Here is a 23,951-nt window from a genome sequence, read left to right as displayed (position 1 = left end):
AAAAGAGTTTGTATGGAGAAGACCTTCGAGTGATAGATAAGGACAACAATAATTGAACGGGTTTAGAGTTGAAATGATATCAGGCTCACAGAAATTTAGGACCGGCGCGGGCTTTTTGGAGAAAAATATATTTGGAATATATAACTAAAAATTGCCTTTTACTGGCTTTTTTAATAGATGGGGTGGAAGGAAGATAGGTTAATAGTTGGGAAGGGGATAGAAATTATGACAGAGGGGATAATTTTGATAATAACAATAATAAATGAAAAATATACTCGGGGTTCGTCAAAGAAATATTACCGGAAACAAAAGGGAATGAGAGCAAAACGATTTGGGAAAATGTTGTGTGAGAGAAGAGGACACTTCATGACCAATATTGGCCCCTAAAGAAAAATCTGAATCTGGTTAACCATGAAGAAGAACGAACGAAATTGAACGGTTTAATTTTTGACTGAAAAAAACGGATATGTTTTAAACGTTACTTTTCTCTCAAGACACAACAAAAATTCAACCAAATTGCTGGGGAAAAAAGAAAAACAATGGAAATGGTATGATTACAACAACAATTTTTAATTGGGTTGACGAATAGATCGATTACTTTCTAATGTTACGTCGGCGAGCCATGGCCATTTTCCGACTACCATTACTTGGAGCTCTGAAATGAGACCATATGATAATCCATACTATGTCTAATTAACTCACTGATAAGCAAATGCATTATCCATACTTCCAGGAACAGGCGGCTGTGGCACTGACAAATTGTTCCCGAACTGGAATCCACCTCCAGGTGCTGCAGGTGGAGCTTGAGCTGTTGGGGCACCGAACTGGAATGCACCTCCAGGTGCAGCAGGGGGAGCTTGAGATGTTGGAGCACCGAACTGGAACACACCTTGAGCTCCGGTAGATGATTGATTATTGCCCCCGAAGTTGAAAGAACCGTTGGTATTAGAACTTCCGCCAAACGGACTGAAAAAAGAAGATACAGCTGAAACAAAAAATGTGGGTCTTACTTTGTAGAATCAGGTGGATGTTGACCAAACAATGAGGTTGACGATGAGCTGGTAGACATTCCGGGCTGAGTTGGTGTGCTGTTGAAACCACCGAAACCAGTAGACGACGATGACCCCCCGAAAGGAGTAGAGGAGCTACTACCAAACGCTGGTGGAGGAGCAGTTCCAGAAGTACTTCCTGGTGCATTGAAAGTATTGGTATTGTTGTTGCTTGCTCCAAACAATGATCCACCTGAACTTGTTCCGAAGATGGAAGGTCCAGTAGATGATGATGCAGCGGACGAAGTTGTCGAACCACCGAAACCACCAAACTTTGGAGGATCAACCTTCTGATCACTTCTGAATGAAAGCTTCGATGAATCCGAACTGAACAATCCACGTTTGGCTGGAGCTCCTCCATCAGTTGTAGTTGTGCCGACTTCTGAAGCGAATTGGATCGGTTTTCCTCCGAAAAGTGATTGGCCGCCAGAGTTATTTGATGCCGCACCAAACAAGCTTGTAGTCGATGAAGGTACGGAACCGAACAAACCAGATGTTGTGGAAGAAACAGGAGGCGCTGTCGACGATGATGGCACAGCTCCAAAAATACTTGCTTTCGGCACATCACTAGATGTAGAAGAAATGGACGATGGTTTTTCAAACGAAGTTGGAGGTTGCTTCGAAGGCTCGACGGCTGGTTTCGAGGCACCAAATAAAGAGGCTCCTCCAAATGACGTCGTGGAAGTTCCAAATAAGGACGTCTGTGGAGCAGATGAAGCAGGTGGGGCTGATGATGTTGATGATGTTGACGATGTTGCAGGAGTTACGGAGGGTGTAGATACTTCCTTCTTCCCAAAAATGCTTAACGTTGATTCTTTTGCAGGCTCAGCAGCCTTCGCTGTTACGAAGAGACTCTTGTTTCCAAACAAGGAGGAGGTGTGAGGTGTTGGAATAGGGGCGGCAGTCGAATCCGGTTTTGGAGCTGTCGATTCCGCTGGCTTACTCAAATTTCCGAAAATAGAACCAACAGTTTGGGCAACTCTGGAGCTTTTTCTGTTGTTGTAGTTGGATTTTCTGTACTAATACCGAATCCTTGACTAGGGGCTGCAGCTTGAGATGTGGCGGGTGGTGCAGAAAACGTTGGATTTGGAACTGTTGGAGAAGTAGGCTTGGCACCGAATCCAAACACTGGCTGTGTGGTTGATGACGTGGTTACAGTTCCTCCACCAACTCCGAAAAGGATGCCGCCAGTTGCCGCAGAAGGCTTGAACGCTCTGTTTCCGAAGACGTTCGACGACGTAGCAGAAGGGTATTTCACATGACTACAGGCGATACACTTATCGTCTGTAGCTTTATTTGAAACACAACAGGTCGGGCAAATCCAATCAACACGATCGCCTGAAGGTGGTGGTATTGTTGGAGCTGCAGTTGGTGGAATTGTTGGAGCTGCAGTTGGTGGAATGATTGGAGCTGCAGTTGGTGGAGCTACAACTGGAACGGTTGGGGTGGTTGTGATTACTACCACGGCGGGAGTTGATTTCGCTTCGGTTGGTTTTGATGGTGCTGCACTTCCAAACGGAGTAAAAGACGAAGTTGTCGCCGTAGAAGCAGACGATGAGGATCCTCCAAATCCGAACTTGAAACCAGAAGATGAAGGTGGAGCAAAAGAACTTATGTTCGATACCAATTTCTTTTGAGCCGGAGCCGCAGAACTGCTTCCCTCTCGTGGTGCTTCACATGTTCCACACTTAGAATCCTAAAAATAAAAAATATTTGGAATACTTGATCGCTGAACTTACAGATTCTGGCCAGCTACAGTAGCACACTTGGCAAACCCATTTAACACCAGAAGAAACAACTGGCGTTGGAACAACAGAAGGAGCAATCGGGTCTACATCTTTCGCAGTTTTTGGTGACGAATCCTTCGAGCTTTGGTTAGATGAACCTTCCGCACTTGTAATAGTATCCGCAGACGTTTGTGGGCGAGACTCCTTCACCTCATCTAATCCATCATCATCAGAATCTCCCGACTCATCCGAGCTACCATCTGATGTTGGTTTATCTACTGATTCTCCGCTATCACTGTCGACTTCCTTCGATTCTGATGACGATCTTATAGAACTAGCAATGCTGGCGGTTTTAGCAGTTCCCACAGCGGCTACCACATCTAACGGTGCACTAAACGAAAAGGAAAGGTTATCGAGGAACCCACGCTTTGGAGCGGATTCTGGAGCCAGTTTCAGGGTTTGCGCGTTGGTTAGACTCTCTGGAATCGGAGGAAGTTTCTGTGAGTCATCATTTTCTTCCACAAGATCGTCAGTGAGTTTGAAAGTGTTGCGGCTTACGGGTTTTCCATCTGGGCCTTTCAAAATCCTACTACTCGTCGAATTCATCGTCGCTGTTGAAATAGAAGATGATGAACTCGCCATCTTCTTGGGAGCTGGTGGATCTAGGGAGAAAACCGAGCTCAGCTGAAAAAAAATTATCAAATATACTGAGAATAGCATCAGACTGAATATCAACAAAGTACAAAAAAACGGAATTTTTCACTTACCTCTGTACAAGCTAGAGTCCCATTCAACATTTTTAATGAGCTGCTTTCCGATGCATTATCACCATTTCTAGATATAGTCCTTTTGCGAGTTAAATCTGTCCAATATGGAGTTCGTCGAGCTGACGTGCTCAAGGACTTCGATATTAACTGAATTCGCGATGGAATCGCGTCTCCGGCTTTTTTCAGTGGCGGTGGTGGTGTGGCGATAGATGATGTGTCTCGGTCTTGGCTCTGGCTTGGTCCCCAGCTTTCTGGTCGAGAAAGACCTGCACGCAACATAGTCATTCTTTGAACATCTTTGGCTGGAGTATTGGCGTTTTCTAACCGCTTGAATATCTCTTGTGTTCGGCTACTCAACGATCCATTTGTCGTTGCCCCGCTGCGACGACTCAAAAGAGAGAAGTTAGTGACACTCGAAGCCGGAGAGTGATTTCCGGTCACGCCTCCACACCACGACATATCTAAGCGACGATCATTTGTCAAAGTTCCTTTGAGTGTTGGCTCGAGCAATGAACGATTCAGATACCGACTTCTTTTCACACTATCACTTCGGAATGAATGTGGAAGATCTTGTCGCTCCAATTCGGTTAACTGTCGCTTGCGATTCTGAAAATTCAAATAATTCGATACGTTTTTAAAAGTTGACTTACGGTTGAAATGGATGGTGTATTGAAAAAAATATCTTGCTCTGGGTCCACTTCAATCTGTAATCCATTCGATGAATCAACATTTCGATCAAGAGCCGAAGGGCTTAGATAACGAAGGCGTGATCCAATTCGAGCGTTTTGTGTAGTATCAACAGCAACTTCATCTAGAAGAAACATATTTAATTCCTTACTAACGGTGTTTTTCGAGCTCACTTGAAGCTTCAGTAGATTCGCTGTCAACGCCTATGATATCTCTAAGAAATGTTGCTGGAGGAGCAGTAGACGGCGATGCTGGTGAAGATCCATCTCCGCTGGAAGGGGAATTCGGGGAAGTGGCAGTTTTCTTGCTGGCACTACCACCTGAGAAAAATCGGCTGACCGATGAGAGGAATCCTCCCGATTTATCCGACATATCTGAAATTAATTTTTAAGATAGAACTTTTTTATCGGAAGTGAGTGGACTTGAAAATATTGCAAAAGACAGTCAGACAGGAATTAATGCGAAGCTCATTCGTATGCTTTTTTGAAGAAAAATAAGCCGGGTTGACCTAGAAATACAATAAAGATTGAGTTTCCACTGTCAAAAAGAATTGGGGGACTATAAAACAAGGGAGTATTTCAAAGCGAAATTTTTCGAAAAATAGGCCATACTCATTCTAATCTGAATATTTACTACAAATGATAGACACTGGATTCAACATTGAAGGATCTAAATCAAAAAATGGGTTGTGACTGTTAGAAGAAAATATGAAAATCGATAAAGCAATTCAAATCGTAAATGGGCGCGAAGGTGATTAAAATGAAAAATATCCGAGTGTGAGCGCTGCGCGCACGCGACGCATCCAACGGCACTGGTGAGGTGAGAGTGCAGACGGCACGAGTGTGCACTTTCGGTTGAGAGACGACAGAGAAACTAGCCAGTGTCCAGTTTCGCCCCACCCACTTCCCGCCGGACACCCGCACTCGCTTCTGGAGCAGTTCTGAAGACGTTTCAGCATTTTCTTTGAGCACTGTTCTCAAATTTTCTGCATCTATTGATTATTTATTAGAATAAAAATTATGCTTGAATAATTTTTTGCTGTGGTTCTGAATATTCCTAAATCTTTCTTTGAATTATGAATGAAAGAGATTCTGGTAAAAATAATAAAATTGTTTTCAGAAACATCAATTGCTCAATATAGGATGAGAAGAAAGGGATACATAATCATCACACAATGAATTTGCAGCACTTTGGTACGTTTTTCATTAATACTAAAGAATATTCTTATCAGCGAATATGCTTCTCGAGTTTTGCTGATAAAATTTGGAAAGGTCTTAATTTAATTCTAATCACAGAGAAACAAGCAGCTGTTTTTAAACAGTTATCCGGCTGAAATCTAAAATTAATATTTGTGCATTTTCCAGGTTACATTCTCATAATCTTGACAGTCTACTTGTCCACTACACTTGCCACAACAAGGAAGCATCATAGGAGGTCTACAGAAAATGGTGAGTATTTCGGTTGTTTTTGCTGAAAAAAATGTTTTAAAAAATTCAAATATTCTCCAATAATTTCCTCATGGACCTAATTGATTTATGACCATCTGCCATGTTCATAAATCCAACTGTGTTGGTGACAGGAGACAGTCTGCTGCATACTAGTGATTGAATACAGAAAAATTAGAAGAAAAAACAGATTGTAGCAAAGTAACTGCAATACTCTCAAATGTTCGATTACTTTGTACAGAGAGTTCTTTTTCCAAATTTCTTTTTTTCAACTAGTATAGGAAGTCAGTGCTTTCATACACTAGTCAACTCTATGTATCAAGTATTGTTGAACTGCACTTTGTCAATTTGCGACGTCTTCTGAATTCCCAGTTCACCAGTTTCGGATTCTTGAAATTCTGAATTCCCCAGCAGCTTGTCAGTCATAGATTCTAATCTCGATGTTTTATCCCGTTCATGTTGTTTCTCTCTCCTTTCTCTTCGAATGAATTGTGACACAACTCTAGAACCACCAACCCCATCAGCAGTCAGAAAAGAGGAACCAACGTCGAAAATGAAATGGCATCCTTCTTTTATCCCATTGGCTTCTCCTCCGTGTGTCCCCTTCCCTAACAAAATTGATGGATGAGGCAATCGGAGTAGAAAAGAAAAGGACCCCCGTCATTTGTGTCTTCTGTGTGTGTTCCTTGATTGCATAATGTCGTATTGCCCGTTCCGTTACATTGAGGAGATGCAACCACTATTTGTTATTTGAATAATGAGGAAACGCAAAATGAAAACCTCGGAATGGGTTAATTGACTCCAATTTTTCTCCAAATTCCTTCACATTACAATTGCAAAATGGGTCATTGTTCTTTCTCACAAGTAATTCAGGAGATGAGGGAAAACAATGCAAATGAAATTCAGAAAAATAAAGAAAGAATCGGGTGCGTCACAATCTTGCATTCCTATACATTTTTCGAGAATTTAATAATAGAGAAGTTTTTCTAGGGTATGAGAGAATGCCGCATAATGAAAGATTTATTACACCCCCGAGGTGAATTGGCCATATAAAATCCTTGAGACTTCCTCGATATGAAAAACACCCGAAGAATTTATACAGCAACTAAACTGAATCAAACTTTCAGATCCACGAAGTCTTGGCTTCCAGTTCGAAGTGGAACCGCGAAGGAATGTCACTGTGTCCGAATCCACAAGTCACTTATTGGAATGTAGTTATGTGTTGGCTCATGAGAGATACGTTCAGACAGTACGTGTTGAGTGGAAACGAGATGGAGTTATGCTTAGCGAGAGGTCGTCATCGAGAATGTAAGTTTTTAGAATGTTGTGGTTTTGAGAATGCTAATCGTTCCCAACTTTTTAACTGTCGATACAAATGATTTCCGAATCTTTATAACTAGATTTTTATTTGAATTTCCCAACTCAAAATTTCATAACTGGTCTAATATTTAGTTAGAAACCAAAAACATATTACGAAATTGCTCAGCAAAAGCAATTGCTCATTTTTTGCTTCCCTTCGTTACAAAGTCTTTCAAAGAAGACGACAATGGGTTAAGTGTCCTATGCACATATGCATGAATAAGCTAGAGTGCTCTCTCCCTCCGTCGTTTTATACGGCCTTACATATACATGTAAACACATACAAAGTCATTCCGTGGTACTTCCTTTTGGTCGAATGAAAGGATTAGACGACATAGTATATAAAACAAGTGTACACTCGCTGGTCAAATTCCTATGTGAAGATGAGCTCTTCCATCATTTACATATTCGGTGAAAAATACTAAACAGCATTGTGCCATTAGTGGCTCGAAAAAACATTCACTGTCTGGTCACTTTAAGCGTCAAGAATCTTATCGGACGTCACTTTAATCGCCTGTAACTAAATTCTGGAATGTCAGTATAGTCTGTCAACTCTTTCCGGTCATTTGTCATGTATATCCCGTCTAGTATATCCTACTCAATTTCTTTTTAAGCAACCACCGTCAATATTCTGGTTTGACTAGGTAAACAAAAAAGCAGCAACGACGTTTTAGAATACTCTTCATCTTCTTTTCATGGCCATTGAGAAAAGGAATAGATTGAATCGAAATTTAGAGGCGGGAAGAGAGAGAGCGGTATTTTTGGAGACAGCAGCCAAAGCACTAAGACAACGGGAAGACAGTTGATTGACAGGTCCAAGGCTCTTGGTGTGGTAACAGTCTGTATGAAAAATGGCATTGAATTTGTGATGGTAGACGAATGGAAACGTCTTCAATCAAGTCAGGGTTGAAGAACGGAGATTACTGAGATCTGATTAAGTTAGAGAACATGGATTATTGTGGGTTTATGCAGGGAGAGATGCTTTACTCTTCTTCAAATTTCCGTCTGTTGATAATAAATAAGTTTGGTAGTTATTCATAGCGGATGCGAGTGCAGAGAGCAGTTCACATTTACGTGCGCACTAAGACATTCAAGCCATCTGTCAATTGCACACACACCGAGACAGCATCTCATACGGATTCACAGAGACATAAGTATCAGAGTCCCGGAACCATATGGACCAGTAGCGCGGGAGTGTGGGGGCTCGGTCATAAAGAAACGACTATGGGAGAATAGGCTTGTGGAAATGCAAATATTTAAAACACAGAAAATTATAAACTGCGATGCATCTGAAAATTTAGTTGAAAACTCTGAATGCTCTCTATTTCTAGAAAAGTAATGTCCAACGGATCACTATGGATCGAAGCGATGAGTAGTGCTGAAGAAGGAACCTATCAATGTGCCGTTCATGTAACATCAAAAAACGATTTGGCAATCGACACATGGACGTTTCTGAGTCGAAAAGCCACTTTACGATTGGCTGATTTATCGAAATTCGAGTTACAACCAGTTGATAGAACTGTCGCAAAGGGACAACCCACCGCATTCCATTGTCTAATTGTGAGGGCATATTTGACTTCATATTGTAATTAAAATTTTTTTCAGAACTCGAAACCAACACCATCAGCGGTCTGGCTTCACAATGACCAACCGATAGTTAATGGAGGTAATGAGTTAACCGCTAGTCGATCTTTTTAGGAAAAAAAGGATGAGAACCCATCTTATCCCGAGGGAAATCTCTTCCAAATTGATGGGCTCTCTTCCAAATTGATGGGGAGTCCAAAAAAGAGTAGAAAAAATGACCAGATGTTATTGTCTTTTTTCCAAATGACCCAATTCAATTTATCTAAATTTCCTTTTTCTTCCCAAAATTAAAATGTCTTTTTTTTCAGGAGAATACCACATTTTACCAGTTTCAAACACGCTTGAAATCAGCTCAGTACAGTCAAGACATGAGGGAACGTATAGGTGTACGGTGGAAGGAGCAGGAAAGAGAAGGAGTAGTCAAACGGCCAGATTGGCAGTTACAATTGGTAGGAAAGTTTGGGATTAGGATGTACAAAAATAGACATTTTGCAGGAGAGGTATCTAACGAATTAAGTTTTATCACCACTCCACGTCTTCAAGTTGTTGAACAAGGCGGCGAATTCCTACTCGAGTGTCTCGTAGCATCTCGCATTCGTCCACAGGTTCGATGGCTCAAAGACTCTCGACAAATCATTGTTGACGGAGTTCGAATTCGTCGTGTTGGTGTCTCGTCCATCTTGGTCTCCCGTTCATCTATAGAAGACACCGGACTCTACACGTGTCGTGCATCAAACAATGACGACTCAATTGACCGGGCAGTATCTGTTGAAGTTCGTGCACCACCTAGAATCACCACTCGACCGGCTACGAAAGTTGCTGTTGAAACTGCTGATGTGGAGTTGGAATGTGGCACGGCTGCAGCACGTCCAGAAGCACGTGTCAGTTGGTATAAGAATGGTGAAGCAATCATCGGAAGTGAATACTTTGTCATCGAACCAAGCAGACTCCGTATTCTGGGAGTCGTCCGTGCAGACCAAGCCATCTATCAGTGCATTGCCGAAAATGATGTAGGAAGTGAACAAGCTAGTGCTCAGCTACTTGTAGATGCTCCTGGTAAGTACAGTTTATTGTAGAAAGCTTGGAAACTGAAGTCAGCAGAATCTTTAATTAATTGAAAAAATAACATTTTTTTGTTCGGTCCAGGGCCGACGTATTTGGCTAGCCATGGATTGCATACAGCCAGAACCAATGAACCTGGAAAAGTTGGGAAATTACAGCTGTTATCTGATGGTGATTTTTTCTCTCATGTGATTGCTCCACTAAAACGTCTGCTGTCTTTTCTTTTTTGCTAAAACGGGTATTCTAGGTTCTTAACAAGGGATTGTGTTGCTGTGTTTCTTCAGATTCAAGTTCTCTTTTAACATTTCCCCATGTTTCAGATTCGTCATCTGTGGCTGCTTCCTCGGGAGTTCCAATGACTGCTTCAGCCCCATTGGGTCTTCGATCGACATCTTCTGGATCAAGATTCATCAATGTCGAATGGGATCCACCAGTGCAAAGGAATGGAAACATTATGAGATATCACGTCTTCTACAAAGACAATTCAATTGATAGAGAGAGAATGATTAATTCATCAAGCACATCGGCTACGCTGACTTCTCTTCAACCATTCACAATGTATCTGATTCGAGTGACAGCTGAGAATGAAGCCGGAATGGGGAAGTTCAGTGATTCGTTGAAAGTTACAACAAACAAAGAGCAAGCTGTTCCTGGAAAAGTCACCTCTCTGGTTGCTACAGCTACCGGACCGGAAACTATCGATATCCGGTGGAGTCCACCATCTGGAGGTCAACCCGCTCTTCGTTATAAAATCTATTATTCGCATGATCCGCTGGAAAAGAGTGAGAAGGAAACATTGATTACGGTAAGAGATTAAACGTTCGTGACTAATAGAATTTATCATTTTCAGACTTCGACCACGCATTACACCCTACACGGAATGGATAAATACACTGGTTACCAAATCCGGATCGAAGCCGAAGGAGCTAATGGTTCCGGTCTTTCTAGTGACACCGTTCGTATCCGAACTCAATCCGATGAGCCATCAGCTCCACCGGTAAACATTCAAGCAGAAGCTGACAGTTCCACTAGCGTTCGTGTGTCATGGGATGAACCAGAGAAATATTCAGTGAATGGAGAGGTCACTGGATATCGTCTGAAGTATAAGACGAAGGCCCGTGGTGCTAAAGGAAACACTCTTGTCATCGATGCAACGTCTCGGGAGTATACCATGGGAAATTTAGAGCCGAATACTCAATATCTGATTCGAATGGCTGTTGTAAATCACAATGGAACTGGACCGTTCTCCGAATGGGTTGCAGTGGACACTCCTGGACAAGATAAGGAAGAAAGGACACTTGGTGCTCCTAGAGAGATTCGGCCACATGCAGGAATCGATTACATTTTGGTATCGTGGTTGCCGCCAGCAGACGAACAAAATTTAGTGAGAGGATACCAGATCGGATGGGGTCTATCTGTTCCGGATACCGAAACTATTCGAGTCACAGCTTCAACAACACAGTATAAGATTTCTCGTCTAAGCTCTGAAAGAGATTATGTGATATCTCTTCGAGCTTTCAACAATTTGGGGTCCGGATTTCCAATATATGAAACTGTGAGGACATTGTCACGAGAGACTCCACACTTCTCAGAAGACTCGGATTCAGATGACGCTGATGGCCAGTTGGGATCATCCGAATCAACTCCAGTTGGCCTGCGTACAGAAGCAGTTTCCGGTACATCAATACGTGTTATGTGGACGGAGTCTGACGAGTCGGCATTCAACACACAATACACAGTTAGATACAGCACTTCAGTTGACGGAAACCAACACAGATATGTGAATAGTACGGAAACATGGGCAACTGTAGAAGGACTTCGACCGGCTACAGAATACGAGTTCGCAGTTAGAGCCGTTGCGTCGAACGGGCAGCTCAGCACATGGTCAATGGCAGCAAGGAACCGAACTTGGTCTGCACCTCCAAGCTCCGCCCCCAGAGATCTTACAGTACTTCCTGCTGAATCTGGGGATCCACATTCAGCGAGTCTTCACTGGCAACCGCCGAAGTATTCAAACGGAGAAATCGAAGAGTATTTGGTTTTTTACACGGATAGGGAGTCTCTTTCGGATAAGGATTGGACTATCAACTATGTGGCAGGAGATAAACTATCACATCAAGTCAGTAACCTACTTCCGAAAGCTAATTACTTCTTCAAAATTCAAGCGAGGAATGAGAAAGGTAAGATATCAGTTCTTCAGAAGTTCTTCATTTCTAAAGTTTTCAGGCCATGGACCTTTCTCGTCAATCGTTGGCTACACACCATCCGGTGGTGCTATTCTTTCTGGACGAGACCGCAATGTTCCTCGTGGTCATGGCTCCGCAATGGGCGATACTGTGTCACTAATCGAACAACTCCAGTCGATTTTCCAAACGAATCCGCTTTATCTAATGCTGCTGATTGCATTCGCTCTGATTCTCATCTTGACACTCATTCTTATTATCATGTGCTGCTTGAAACGATCCGGCGGCGGTGGAAGAAAGAATGGATATCAATCAGCAAAGAAAACGAGTGGAAGTGGTGGAGTTGGAGGCGGAATCGGTGGACCTCCCAATGATTTATGGATCAACGGAACTGGAAGTCATATGAGAGCTGGAGGTACTTTCATCACATGAATGCCTAAATATGTTTGAATTTACAGCATCTGACTATATGGTTGACGGTCTTGCCACTGCACATCTAACAGCGGCAGACATTGATTCTCCCACTCCTCGCTACCATCATCTTCAAGGTATGTAACCATTTATCTCTTCAAACAGGTTGAACTTCAACCCGTCTAACGCTCTCATCCATCTCTAATCTTGCTCTCCTTATTTTCTATTTCTTCCCTCTATCCTTTGTTTCTCTCCTATGTTTCTAGTCAATTTCTGTAACAGATTCGGTTTATGGCTCCATACACGGGGCTAGTGGCAATCCTACCACCAGACCTCCTCGTGCTCCAAAACGTGGCAATAGTGGATCGAGAAGCACTCCAATGGCCCAATCCATGTGCTCAGCCATAGGTACAACAGAAGATGAAGATGAGGAGCCAGTGGAATCATTGGTAGCCACGAGAGTTCGAATTGAAAGACCTGTGCAGCGGGCGAAAGCAATCGTCACTGGAACTGTTCAGGGTACCGAATGTGGATTTTTGAATTTGCAGTGTTAGATAAATGCGCTCTACCGAAACGTTGTGTTTTCATTTTAATTATAAATAAGAGTTTTGGTAGAGTCCGTTTATAAAGAAGCATGTCTTTTTTTCTTTTTTTTTTCGTTCCATTTGTGTGATTTGCTGTAAATTTCTATTCTTCACTCACTTTTGCTATTCATACTCACAGCAACAGTGTGATTTTTCACATTTTCCCTCTATTCGATGTGTCTCACCTCATCTTTTTTCACTTTCAATAGTTCTAACACAGTTAACATTAGCTTCATTCAATATCCTGTTTGCCTCTTAAAATAGTTATTCTTTTCAGGTCAAGGTACCCTTACTAGAAGCTATCATCAAAGTTCACAAAGTTTGGAAGGACGACAACGGACACCTCAAGTGGTTTATACAGGAACAGGAAGACATCAGGTAATCAGGGATCAATGAATCAATTAAAAGCGAATTGAATTTTCAGCCTATTCACAAAATCGACTTTGACAGTCCATACGGATCTTCCTCGGCAATCGGATCTGCTTCTACTCCTCCCCTGCCACCTATGCAAGCTCCACCTTCAGGCCCACCCACAGTAATTGACGGTTACCGCACTCTACGTGGAACACCTCCTAATTCTTCGGCCGCCAATGCTCTTCGCTCCTTCACTCAACTTGCTGGTGCTACTCCACCACCTCCTCACTCTGCCACGTCAACAAGTTCGATGAGACCGACAATCATTGCAGCTGGCGGAAGACAGGTTCCAGTTGGACGAGCCACAGCTCAGCCACGTGTCAATGTGGCAAACATCTACAGTCCGTTTGCGTCGTGCTCTGCTTCCTCGGATGCTGGTGATTCGGATAAAAAGGGTGAATGTATGGAGATGAGAGAGACGACGCCTGTTAAAACAACTGGTAGTGATAAGATTGTTGCAAATATGCTGGTAAGAATCATTAGAATCTGAATTTATCTCATTCACCGAATTTTCAGCCCTCTCACTCTACAGAAGATCTCAATGCACATCTGGAGAGTCTGGACACGATGCTAGATGATTTACAACAATTACAGCACAATTTACACCTTGATACGAGTACGGACAAATAATCAATAGTATAAAAGCACTTTAATCGCATAATTATTTAATTTAAAGTTTTTATCGAATGTTACGGTACTTTCTGTTTGAAGCTAAGCTCAAAATATTTCATGTAAATACAGAAAATTATATGTTTACCACTTTTCCGGTCCTTTTTCAGTTTTCCCCTTTTCATTTCCCCCTGCAGCTTTCCGTTCCCCCTATTTTATCTTCAGCTCCCACTTGCATCTGACGAGGTACTACAAATTGATAATGATTTCATTCAAAAAAGATCACATTCGTAAATAATTGCATCGATTAATTGTTTCATCCATGATTTCGCCTTATGTTCCATGATTTGTATCCCCTTCTTTCTATTTGAATAATTGTTGCAATAATATAATTTAATAAATTTATGGTTTTTTTAATAGGAAACAATCTATAAACTCTTTATATTTTGATACATATTTGAGTCTCAAAGCTCTTGAGAATAAGTGAAATAATCTTGTAGAATGATTGGAATAGCTTATGCACTATCATAAGAGATAAGAGTCGTCAGTTTAACATCAGGTAGTTTAGCACGCCCGTTCAATGGTGCCAATTCGATAAGGACAAATGCCTCGCCCACTTTTCCACCGACTTTTTGAATCAAGTTAGCAGCAGCCTGAAATATTACTGTATTCTGAAACTATCTTTTAATTTGTAATAACTTACACGAAGAGTTCCCCCGGTTGCCAACAAATCGTCAATCAGAAAAACGATATCCCCTGATTTAACGGCTCCTTCTTGAATCGCCACAATATCCTCTCCATACTCTTTTTGATACGATGCCTCAATCGTCGCACCTGGAAGCTTTCCCTTCTTCCGTATAGGGACGAATGGAACTCCAAGTTGAATGGCCACTTGTGGACCGAAAAGGAATCCGCGCGCTTCGAGACCAGCAACCGAATCCACGTGGCCAACGGTATGACGAACATGGTCTGCGATGACGACGCACAGTTCGTTGACCAGTTGAGGATTCGTGAACAGAGGCATTATGTCACTGAATTTTGGCCATTATTTTGATTGTGGAGTGTTTTTCAAAGTCTTACCGGAAATTGATGCCCTTCTTGGGGAAATCCTTCACCTCCCGGATGTGCGCCTCGATTTTTGGTCGGATTTGGTCGAAGCGTGGAAGTGTCATTATGGCACTGAAATCCGGAAATTACGAAAGAATTGAAAAAAAAACAAAGTCAACATACAGTTCATTCGAATCAGACCTAGAAAAGAAAAAGGTTTTGAGAACTTTCAATGATCAGGGATTATTTACATCTTCACAGATACAACTTTTGACAATTATTGAGATGATTTTGGACGTTAAATTGAACGAAACTACAGAAATTCAGAAAACAAAACTCTAAAATTGGTCTAAAATCAGTTAAAAATGATGAAAAAAAATGGCTAAAAATAAGCATACTTTGGCTGAAAATGACCGGCTCAAAATAAGTTTATTGTGCTAAAAATTGAATTCTAGAACTGTTCCTCTTCTAAATGAACAATTAAGCCTCAAAACTTTGTCAACATTACTCTCTAAAACAAAAATATAGAAAAAGAAATATTAGAAAAAAAAATGAGTTACACAAAACGGAAAAATAGGAGAAGTGTAGTTGAAAGAAAAGGAAAAAGAGGAGAGTCGGTGCATGAGATGGATGAGATATCAAATTAGGTCTCTCTCGCCGTCCATTTGCCTTTCATGCTCCTTTCACGTTAAGCTTCTTTTATGGGGTTATTCATGATTTGTTTATTAAATACAAAAAAATACGAAAAAATACATGAAATACATTTTTTCGCATGCATGCATTAATATTTTGTGTTAAAAAAATACAAGAAAATATATTTTTTATGTCATGAATAACCCCATTAAAAACAAGGCAGAGAAGTCGGTTTAAAAAATGTTTTTTTTTACGAAACGCAAGGTCTAAATACTATTGCTTATCAGTTGGTTGAACGAGAAGACGGCAGAAACTTCTAGAAATCAATAGTAACAGTGATAAGATAGGTGATAGTGCAAACTTCGGACTCCAAATTATTAATTGCAAAATTAGAGTTCGAAAACCAGAAGATGGCAAATTTGGCCTTGACTCGGTAATACTATTTATGGCAGAAGGAAGAAAAACGGATAAATGGCTAGAAAGGAATCCCATGGGATATATCGAAAAAAAAAGCAACAAAAAACAATGAGTCACCGGAATCGTTATCGGAGTTGAGAACAAAAATTTAAGAGAAAAAAGATGTTTTTATTCGAGACAAAACGAGAAACACTAATATTCAAAACTACAATTAACGAATCGAAAAAAAAGATAAAAATTAGCTTTTCGTTGACTCCATCAAGTCTTTAGCTTCGTTGATTTTAGCGGCCAAATATGGAGATCCTCCTGAAAGAAAGAAGAAGTAATGTCTCTCAATCATTTGAGCTCATTAGAGCGTGGCACTGCATTTTTAATGGGAAGAAAATAGAAAAAAAATGGAAAAGAGTGGAAAGCAGGATTAGGAAAGAGGGCAGATCTCTGTTTTCTTTTCTTATTGGTTTATTTCGAAAAAAGTCTAGATCACCTCTATCTGGATGATTCACAATCATCACTTTTTTGTGTGCATCTTTAATTTTCGCTGGCTTGGCTGACGGCGTAATTCCGAGGATTTTAGCTGCTTCACTTCTCGACATCTTCTGATCGAATCCTCCTCGATAATAACTGTTCAGCTGAAAACATTGCGAACGTTGTTTCAAAAATGATAGATAAAGGATATACTCCTCCGGCAACTGGCAATGCTTCCATTCCCTTTTTAATCAATGCTTGATTCCGCAACACGTATCGAGCACCGAATCCAACTGCGGCAAGACCCAAACCAGCTGCTATTAGGCCTCCTGTCATTTTTGATTCTGAAAATAAGAATTTTTGTACGTAATGCATCGATGTTAAGCTTATAGATAGACCGATATTATAATCTCTGTTTTTTTTCTCAGAACTTCAGAACTGCCTAAACTGTGCATAACAAAACAAGGCTAGCACATCCGACGAGCGACGAGACCTCCGAAGGACTCTACTTGAAAATGCGGATTCTCATGAGTTCGTAAATGTAAGAAAAAACAAGAGAAATTGCTAGAGAAAAATATCAATTCCTGTATAATACAGACACCGAAAAATAAGGGAAAAGCACTTAATAGTCACTTTTATTGGATTCGGAGATTCAGATGTAGATTGCCACCTTGCGAAGAGTATCTGACAGAATGAACGGGAAGAATTGTGATACGAAATCATAAGATTAAAAGAGTAATAATGTAATTTGGTAATAGCCTAAGAGTGAAACGAATTTGATTCTTTCATAAAAGAGAAGCGAAAGAAGCCAATGGTAAATAGTGAAGAACCTTGGCAGGGAAGTTTTGGAAATTCAGAAAATTTGTCAAAAAAATTGAAAAGTGATAGAACAGTAAACACTGCTCTCTTGAAAGTTGGAAACCATTCGGCTTAAAAGTGATAAGGAATCCGTGAGTAAAGAAAAAAATTAAAATTAAAAAGATGACGTTCGAAGCGATTAACTAGGTCCTCCCGAAGTTCCAGCGCCACCAAATTGATCGTTTCGAACCATTAACGCCTTCTCTTTATCATCAGCATCATCTTCTTGATGTTGTTGATCATCAACAAGATGTGTGTGGTCTTGTGGTTCCAGCTCCTCGAGGTGCATACGATGCTCTTCGACAGTCTCCTCAACAATCCATTCCTGTGGAACTTCTTCCTGGAAATGAGAAAAACTTTGTTAATCGAAAAAAATATATAAATTTTATCCTACCGCTTCTTGATTATTATCCCCATGTCCCTCAATTACAACATGCTCTTCTTGCTCGACAATCATTTGGCCCTGCAATTTGTACCATTAGGTGCATTGACAATTTTCAGAATTTGTTACCATATGATCCCCACGATACATGTTATTATGTCCACCAGCTTCATTGAATTTCGCGCAATACATTGCATGAACCGAATCTCTCAGCTTCCGATTTTCCGTCTCCAATTGTCTGATTCTTGCTGAAAACGCCACTTCGCGAGCATCACTGATTGTCTTCTCGTGCCTCTGACGCTCGCGGTAATAATTGTTGAGTGTCGAATTTGCCTCATTAGCCCTTTCCAAATCCATCAATAACATTCCCAGATATTGATGATAATCGTCTTGTGTGAGCTCGGCCTCTTGAAGTTCTCGCAGCCTTTCCATGTCAACTTTCGAGTCTTCAATAGTCTGCTTAATGTTGGCTTCTAGTTCAATAAGAGCGTGCTCTGATGCTGTTGGATTAGCACGAGCTCCACCAGCAGCTAATCGAACAACCTTCACTGGTTGATGACTCTTTTGGGTTACTTGTTGTTGAGCTTGTTGATGTTGAACTTGTTGTTGTTGTTGTGTAGACTGAAGTTGTGAAATGGGGTGAGGACGTGTGGAGGCGATATTCATTTTCTGTAATATTCAGTTTTGTGAGTTTGTAAATTGTCACAGTTATGTGTTATGACCAAACCTTAACTCCTGGTGGCAATGATTCTGGATTATCTCTTTTCCTTCCAGCAAAACTGACAATTCTTGCTCCAGCCGGGGAGATCCTAGTTTGCGGTCTTTGTTGTGGCATATACACATTCTTATTCTGCAATTTTTGCACCATATCCATCGGACTTGTTCCATAGTTTTGTGGTCTTTGTAACGATGGTCTTCCAATAGCACGACGAGGTTGTCCTTGCGGTTGCTGGGCCTGCTGATGTACTTGGTATACGGTAGTTGTTGTTGGCTGTCTGTTGTCATAAACTTGGTGATGATGTATCTGATTTCCTCGTATCTGTTGTTGTTGCTGGTGGTGTCCGTGGTGATCGACGACCATTTCAGTGGTACCATCGTCTACGATCTCCTCATGAGATACTTGTTGATCGTCCCCTTAAAAACATCGATTAAAAGCTTATTAAAAACTGTTGTCTGTGAGGATACAGCCAGCTTGAAAATCACTCCTACTTCATCGCAAGAACTCACCTCCATCGATGACTAACTCCGCTTGTTCTAGCACGTTCATGGGTCGATGAGTGTCACCTGATGAGCTGCCTACTGAAGATGAATTGGCGGACACTGGCGGCGAATTGGGGCGAAAGTATCGCTGTCTACGCGACGTTGGAATCATAGAAACAAGCGATGAAGACTACTGCAATTTGTACTTCCTTCAGAGTTACGCGAGATGATGAAACAGGATAATAAAAAAGAAATAGACAATTTTCAGAAGATTAATAGAAGGAAAAAAGAGAAGGAAGGAAGATATTTGCGCGAATATGTTCTGTCCTTTCAGATCTTTCTTCGAATATGTTCGGACATAAGTATTAAGATTGATTTTTTTTCGTATTTTAAAACTATATTTCAAATTAATTATTCAAACTATTTAAATATAGTTTAGACAGCTTTGAACAAACAAAATAAACCAATTTAGACATGCAATTTTTCAAAACTCGACAAATTTTCTCACTGCTAAAAAGCGCGCGCCCGTTATATCGGAGTGTCGTTGCGCCGATTTAGGCTATTCGTCGCAGGCCTAAAGGCCTTTGCTTGCATAAACCCGACCCGTTTTCGATACCTTTTGTACTCTGGTTCTTATATTGACGCTGTTTCTCAAAACTAAAACTTCTAAAATACACTTTAAGTATCGCTTTGTTGCTTGGAGTCAATCAAAGCTGAGAACAGATTAAATCGATGGGTCTTATCAATTTCCCAAGTTTTGCAATTCTTCGCACTGTTCTTTACCTTATTCTTATCAACTTTATTCTCTTTTTGCACTCGTTTTCTTAAAACAGCTCGACAGAAAAAATGAATTTTCAGCTAAAATGAGCGAATTCGTGCTCAAATTGGGGCTTATGCTCGCCATGTTCGTCTTAACGTTCATCGTTGGAATGTCGCCTCTAAAGGTATTTTTCATATGTTGTTGAAATAAAAATATATGGTTTTTAAGCAGAGATAAATAGACTTTTCCAGGTTCTTCATAAGCTACGACACGAAGCAGCCACCGCTCAAAGCTCCTCAAAACACAAGCATGTCTCATTGGTTCTCTGCCTGTTGACATGCTTCTCCGGAGGTTTCTCCTCAAGCTTCTTATTGTTTCTTCACTCTAATTTTTCCAGGTGTCTTCCTTGCCACCTGCTTCCTTCATCTTTTCCCAGAACTCCAGGAAAAGATGCGCAGTCTTAGTCACTACGGTTGGGACACAACTGGCTATCCATACAGCGAACTCCTCTCTTGCCTCGGATTCTTTTTAATATTTTTCCTCGAAGAAGTCGTCATTATGATGATTCCATCTTTCGCTCATGGCCATGGGCATGGAGGGCACGGACATGATCATCACCATCACGAGCAGACTCCACCGATTGAAGTTGGAGGAGGATGTTGTATGGTGGAGAGTGCGGTGGAGGAATCAAAAAAAGAGAATCAAGAGAATATTGGTTAGTAACAAGCCGCAGTCAGATTCTCATCCAAATCTTCCGAATAATTTTTCAGCTGACGAAACTACGGCACTCACTGCTACTTCGACAAAACGAGCAATTTCAGTGGATAAAGAAGGTGAAGGGCACTGTCAAACACATTGTCCATTGACTGTTCACGAGCGTAAAGGATCCAATGAATGTACTGCAAACGCTACACAGTGAGTCTACTTTTGTTCATGAGAAATAGAATCTGGTCGTCACATTTTAAAAAATAACAGGTTGGGAAGACGAATAACTCGTAATCGAAATCGTTACTCTTCATATGGTAGCACTTTTAATGGGTCAGAAGATCAAGGAAGTGAATGGTAGCTTAATTGTGTCTTTAAAACTCTCCTATTGTTTCTCGACGTATTCTAAAGTTCCTTCCTCTGTAGTCCAATCTCTCGTATTTCCCACTGGAATCAGCATTTCTATATATTTTTTATTTCCAGTACCTTCGCTCCGGTTGCTTTTGCTGAACCGGAAAGATGCGAAACGAATTGCGAAGCAATTGACGAAGATCCTCCAATCCTCATGAAATCTCGTCCTCATGCCCATTCTCATGGAGTTCGATCAATCACTTTCGTGTTGGCTCTCAGCATTCATTCAATAATTGAAGGACTTGCTTTTGGAGTTGGCAGTGGAGAAAACGCGATCATCGCATTGTTCACCTCACTCATGGTTCACAAATTGATAGTCGCCTTTTCGGTTGGCCTCCAATTGTTCCGTACTCATGCTCACCAAATCAAATGGGTAATTGAAAAACGGAAATGTAAAGTTTTACTGGTAACTGAATTCAGGTAATTATATCCATCGTCACGTTGGCTTCGATGACTCCACTCGGCGCATTGATTGGCCTAGTGATTACTTCCGCTGGAGAAGATACTCTCTGGAAAGATGCGACCGTTGTCGTTTTACAAGGACTTGCCGTTGGAACATTCATTTATGTTACTTTCTTTGAGGTATGTCACTTTCTTTGCACGTTTTAAATATTCATAATTTTTGTTTGAAATATAATTTTTTTTTCCAGGTTCTCCTCCACGAAAGAGACAATGAACATCCGAACCTATTAAAGCTGCTTGTCATGTTCATCGGTTTTGCGCTCATCGGTGGAATAAGAATTTTCGAAAGTCCCCATGGACACTCTCACGGACACGAACATGATAATATCACTCAGCTGGTTATTCATTAACCAACATTTTCTTTTAATTTTGAACTACATCTCATAATCATGTTTTTTTTTCTTTTTCACCGGTACACATGCCTCCCACTTTACACCGCCTGCATTGTTTTCAAGATTTTTGCTTTCAGTGAGAAAGTTTCAGTGAAAAATCCCTATTACAAAATTGAGTTATTTTATTTTTATTGTTCCTTCTCTTTTTGTTTTCTCATTTTCAGTTTTCTTCCTCATCATTCATTCTTGACAATCTCTAGAAGCGGGTATTCCAGATGTTGTTTTTCATTTTAAGCAGATTCCCTCACTGCAACCACCCTCAGCATAATTCAATTCTTTCCTACAAAAAACCTAACCCTTTCCCCTATTTTCTTTGCTTTACACCTCTGATCATGTTCAACGAAGAAAAACAGTTTTACCTCCCCCGCTTTATCCCCAATGATATATTTTTTTGTTCTAAAATGTTTCCTTTCAAGACTTCAATGAACACATTTTTTCAGCTGATTCTTCTATTGTTTGAAGGAGATGACGTGGCAAAAGGGAAAGTAAGTAGAGGATTAGAGAGAACAGAAGCAGCAATTGAAAGTGACTTTTTGTGTTGCGTATTCATCCTCTATAATACATATAAACCCTTTTTAGCACTCTCTAGCAGCATTCACTTTTGTGAGTGTGTTTTGTATGTGTCAACTGGTTTGGAATAGCCATCAGCTTTCATAAAATCACCAAATTTTGAATTGCTGTTTGAATTCTGTATTTTGATAATTTGAAACTATCGGAATAATGAAAACAACAATTGTAATTTTAATTGCGATTGTACAGTGCAATGGGCAATGGACAGGCAAGTTTCCCATGAAACCGTTTCTTACTATTTATTGAAATTTCAACTTTCTTATTTTCAGCATGAACTTTTTCAGAGAGTTGTTCCGATTTAATAGCTACAAAATTGAATCTATATTCAGCTAATAATTTTTGAACTGGTCTACCGTAAACACTGAAATAGAAGGCATTCAAGCTTCTTAACTTTGAGCCCGTATATCTCGGTTTCTGTCAAAGATATCAAAGAGTGGGTAACTGGCAAAATGATTTTGATATTATGATAAGTATTTCATTAGTTGACATATTTTTGATATCTTTTACAGGAACCGAGATATATAACCTCAAAGTTAAAAGTTAAAAGAGCCCTTCTATTACAGGTTTTACAATATTCAGCTAATAATTTTCGGATTGTGCTAGTTTCAATTACTTGAATGTGCGAATTTGCAAATTTCTGAATTTCTGAATTTCTGATGTCCTATAGTTGAATACGAATCCATAGTTACCTGCTCTTGTCTAATTACAGTAATCTATAATTTGGAAATTTAAGAACTGGAAGTGATACGGATGTTGGAAGACACGAATCAAAGGCATCTACAAATTGAAAAAATGACTAAAGAAGCAGCGATTCGGCATAACCAGGTATACACAGAGCCACTCACAATACAGTATTTCCTCTAATAAAAGCAAACCCAAACCAAAGAATGAAAGAAAAATTTGATAGAAAATAAATGCATACATGTCCCTCTTGCTCCTCGAGCGTCGAGCGCAATGCCCCAAAAAGTAGTCCAGAATTTTTCAATTTGTCTGAAAATAATAAACAAAAACAGGGCTTTATTTTTGTAATTGACATTTTTGCCAAAATCCACACAAATGAGATAGGCGGTAAAAACTGACACAAGGGCTAGTTTTCGGCACTTTTTTGCTTACAAACGGCATGTCTCATTAGAATGGAACTTTGCAAAAAAGTGATCCATTACAAAAATGATGCTCTAATTTTGGGCAATTACTCTTTGACTACACCACTCTTTGACTACACCTACTCTTTGACTCCACATTCTCTTTGACTACAAAATCTCTTTGACTACATTTATCTCTTTGACTACACTTGTCTCTTTGACTACAAAGTCTCTTTGACTACACTTTTTTGTTTTATGGTACTTTTTGACTGAAAAAAAAGTGAGAATTTTGCTGATTTTCGCGAATTTCAGTACTTTTTTCACTGTGATGTATTTTTGGAATTGTCAGTTTTTTGTTTAAAATTATAGGCTTAGGCTCAAATTCTTCTTATATTCTGTGAGAACGCCCACAAAAACTGCAGAAAATTTTAAAATTTTAAAAAGTGTAGTCAAAGATACTTTGTAGTCAAAGAGACAAGTGTAGTCAAAGAGATAAATGTAGTCAAAGAGACTTTGTAGTCAAAGAGAATGTGGAGTCAAAGAGTAGGTGTAGTCGAAGAGTGGTGTAGTCAAAGAGTAATTGCCCTAATTTTGTAAAGTATGGTATACCGTAAACACTCTCCGCCCAACCAGTCAACTTTAAGTTAAATTACCGTAAAACCTCTAAAAGAACGACACCCGAATCG

At 40.3% G+C, this 23,951-nt stretch overlaps 7 protein-coding genes across 7 annotated transcripts in view; 3 read left to right on the top strand and 4 right to left on the bottom strand.

Moving 5' to 3' along the window:
• Positions 1 to 594: 594 nt before the first annotated feature.
• Cbr-npp-7 lies at positions 595 to 4,602 on the bottom strand (the record flags this gene model as incomplete). The annotated part of the gene is made up of 8 exons (XM_045242808.1): positions 595 to 655; positions 703 to 966; positions 1,011 to 1,991; positions 2,027 to 2,745; positions 2,789 to 3,460; positions 3,544 to 4,149; positions 4,194 to 4,354; positions 4,386 to 4,602. 8 exons carry the CDS (start codon positions 4,600 to 4,602, stop codon positions 595 to 597), a joined length of 3,681 nt encoding a protein of 1,226 aa, XP_045095559.1.
• A 309-nt stretch (positions 4,603 to 4,911) lies between these two features.
• Positions 4,912 to 13,902, top strand: Cbr-unc-40 (the record flags this gene model as incomplete). Its single annotated transcript, XM_045242804.1, has 14 exons — positions 4,912 to 4,924; positions 5,595 to 5,678; positions 6,803 to 6,983; positions 8,366 to 8,594; positions 8,640 to 8,700; positions 8,927 to 9,075; positions 9,119 to 9,674; positions 10,001 to 10,485; positions 10,531 to 11,860; positions 11,907 to 12,278; positions 12,322 to 12,411; positions 13,136 to 13,236; positions 13,283 to 13,741; positions 13,789 to 13,902. The coding sequence occupies 14 exons, from the start codon at positions 4,912 to 4,914 to the stop codon at positions 13,900 to 13,902; spliced, it is 4,224 nt and encodes a 1,407-aa protein (XP_045095558.1).
• A 494-nt stretch (positions 13,903 to 14,396) lies between these two features.
• Positions 14,397 to 15,053, bottom strand: CBG14916 (the record flags this gene model as incomplete). The annotated part of the gene is made up of 3 exons (XM_002639051.1): positions 14,397 to 14,534; positions 14,585 to 14,912; positions 14,962 to 15,053. 3 exons carry the CDS (start codon positions 15,051 to 15,053, stop codon positions 14,397 to 14,399), a joined length of 558 nt encoding a protein of 185 aa, XP_002639097.1.
• Positions 15,054 to 16,216: 1,163 nt separating this feature from the next.
• Positions 16,217 to 16,779, bottom strand: Cbr-dnj-21 (the record flags this gene model as incomplete). Its single annotated transcript, XM_002639050.1, has 3 exons — positions 16,217 to 16,284; positions 16,463 to 16,607; positions 16,657 to 16,779. The coding sequence occupies 3 exons, from the start codon at positions 16,777 to 16,779 to the stop codon at positions 16,217 to 16,219; spliced, it is 336 nt and encodes a 111-aa protein (XP_002639096.1).
• A 661-nt stretch (positions 16,780 to 17,440) lies between these two features.
• CBG14914 lies at positions 17,441 to 19,055 on the bottom strand (the record flags this gene model as incomplete). Its single annotated transcript, XM_002639049.1, has 5 exons — positions 17,441 to 17,641; positions 17,696 to 17,764; positions 17,813 to 18,352; positions 18,411 to 18,817; positions 18,911 to 19,055. The coding sequence occupies 5 exons, from the start codon at positions 19,053 to 19,055 to the stop codon at positions 17,441 to 17,443; spliced, it is 1,362 nt and encodes a 453-aa protein (XP_002639095.1).
• A 691-nt stretch (positions 19,056 to 19,746) lies between these two features.
• CBG14913 lies at positions 19,747 to 21,571 on the top strand (the record flags this gene model as incomplete). The annotated part of the gene is made up of 8 exons (XM_045242787.1): positions 19,747 to 19,827; positions 19,895 to 19,994; positions 20,041 to 20,219; positions 20,299 to 20,558; positions 20,619 to 20,705; positions 20,832 to 21,132; positions 21,180 to 21,341; positions 21,410 to 21,571. The coding sequence occupies 8 exons, from the start codon at positions 19,747 to 19,749 to the stop codon at positions 21,569 to 21,571; spliced, it is 1,332 nt and encodes a 443-aa protein (XP_045095557.1).
• A 1,362-nt stretch (positions 21,572 to 22,933) lies between these two features.
• CBG14912 overlaps positions 22,934 to 23,951 on the top strand; it is a gene marked incomplete at both ends in the record, with an annotated part of 2,776 nt that continues 1,758 nt past the window's right edge. Inside the window, one exon of the mRNA XM_045242784.1 lies at positions 22,934 to 23,008. Within this exon, the coding sequence (XP_045095556.1) occupies positions 22,934 to 23,008 (75 nt within the window). The remainder of the gene's footprint in view (positions 23,009 to 23,951) is intronic.

This window comes from Caenorhabditis briggsae (genome assembly GCF_000004555.2).
Source record: "Caenorhabditis briggsae complete genome, chrI, whole genome shotgun sequence".
Lineage (NCBI taxonomy): Eukaryota > Metazoa > Nematoda > Chromadorea > Rhabditida > Rhabditidae > Caenorhabditis > Caenorhabditis briggsae.
Note: the sequence above shows the minus strand (reverse complement) of the source record. Positions and strands in the feature narration are given on the sequence as shown.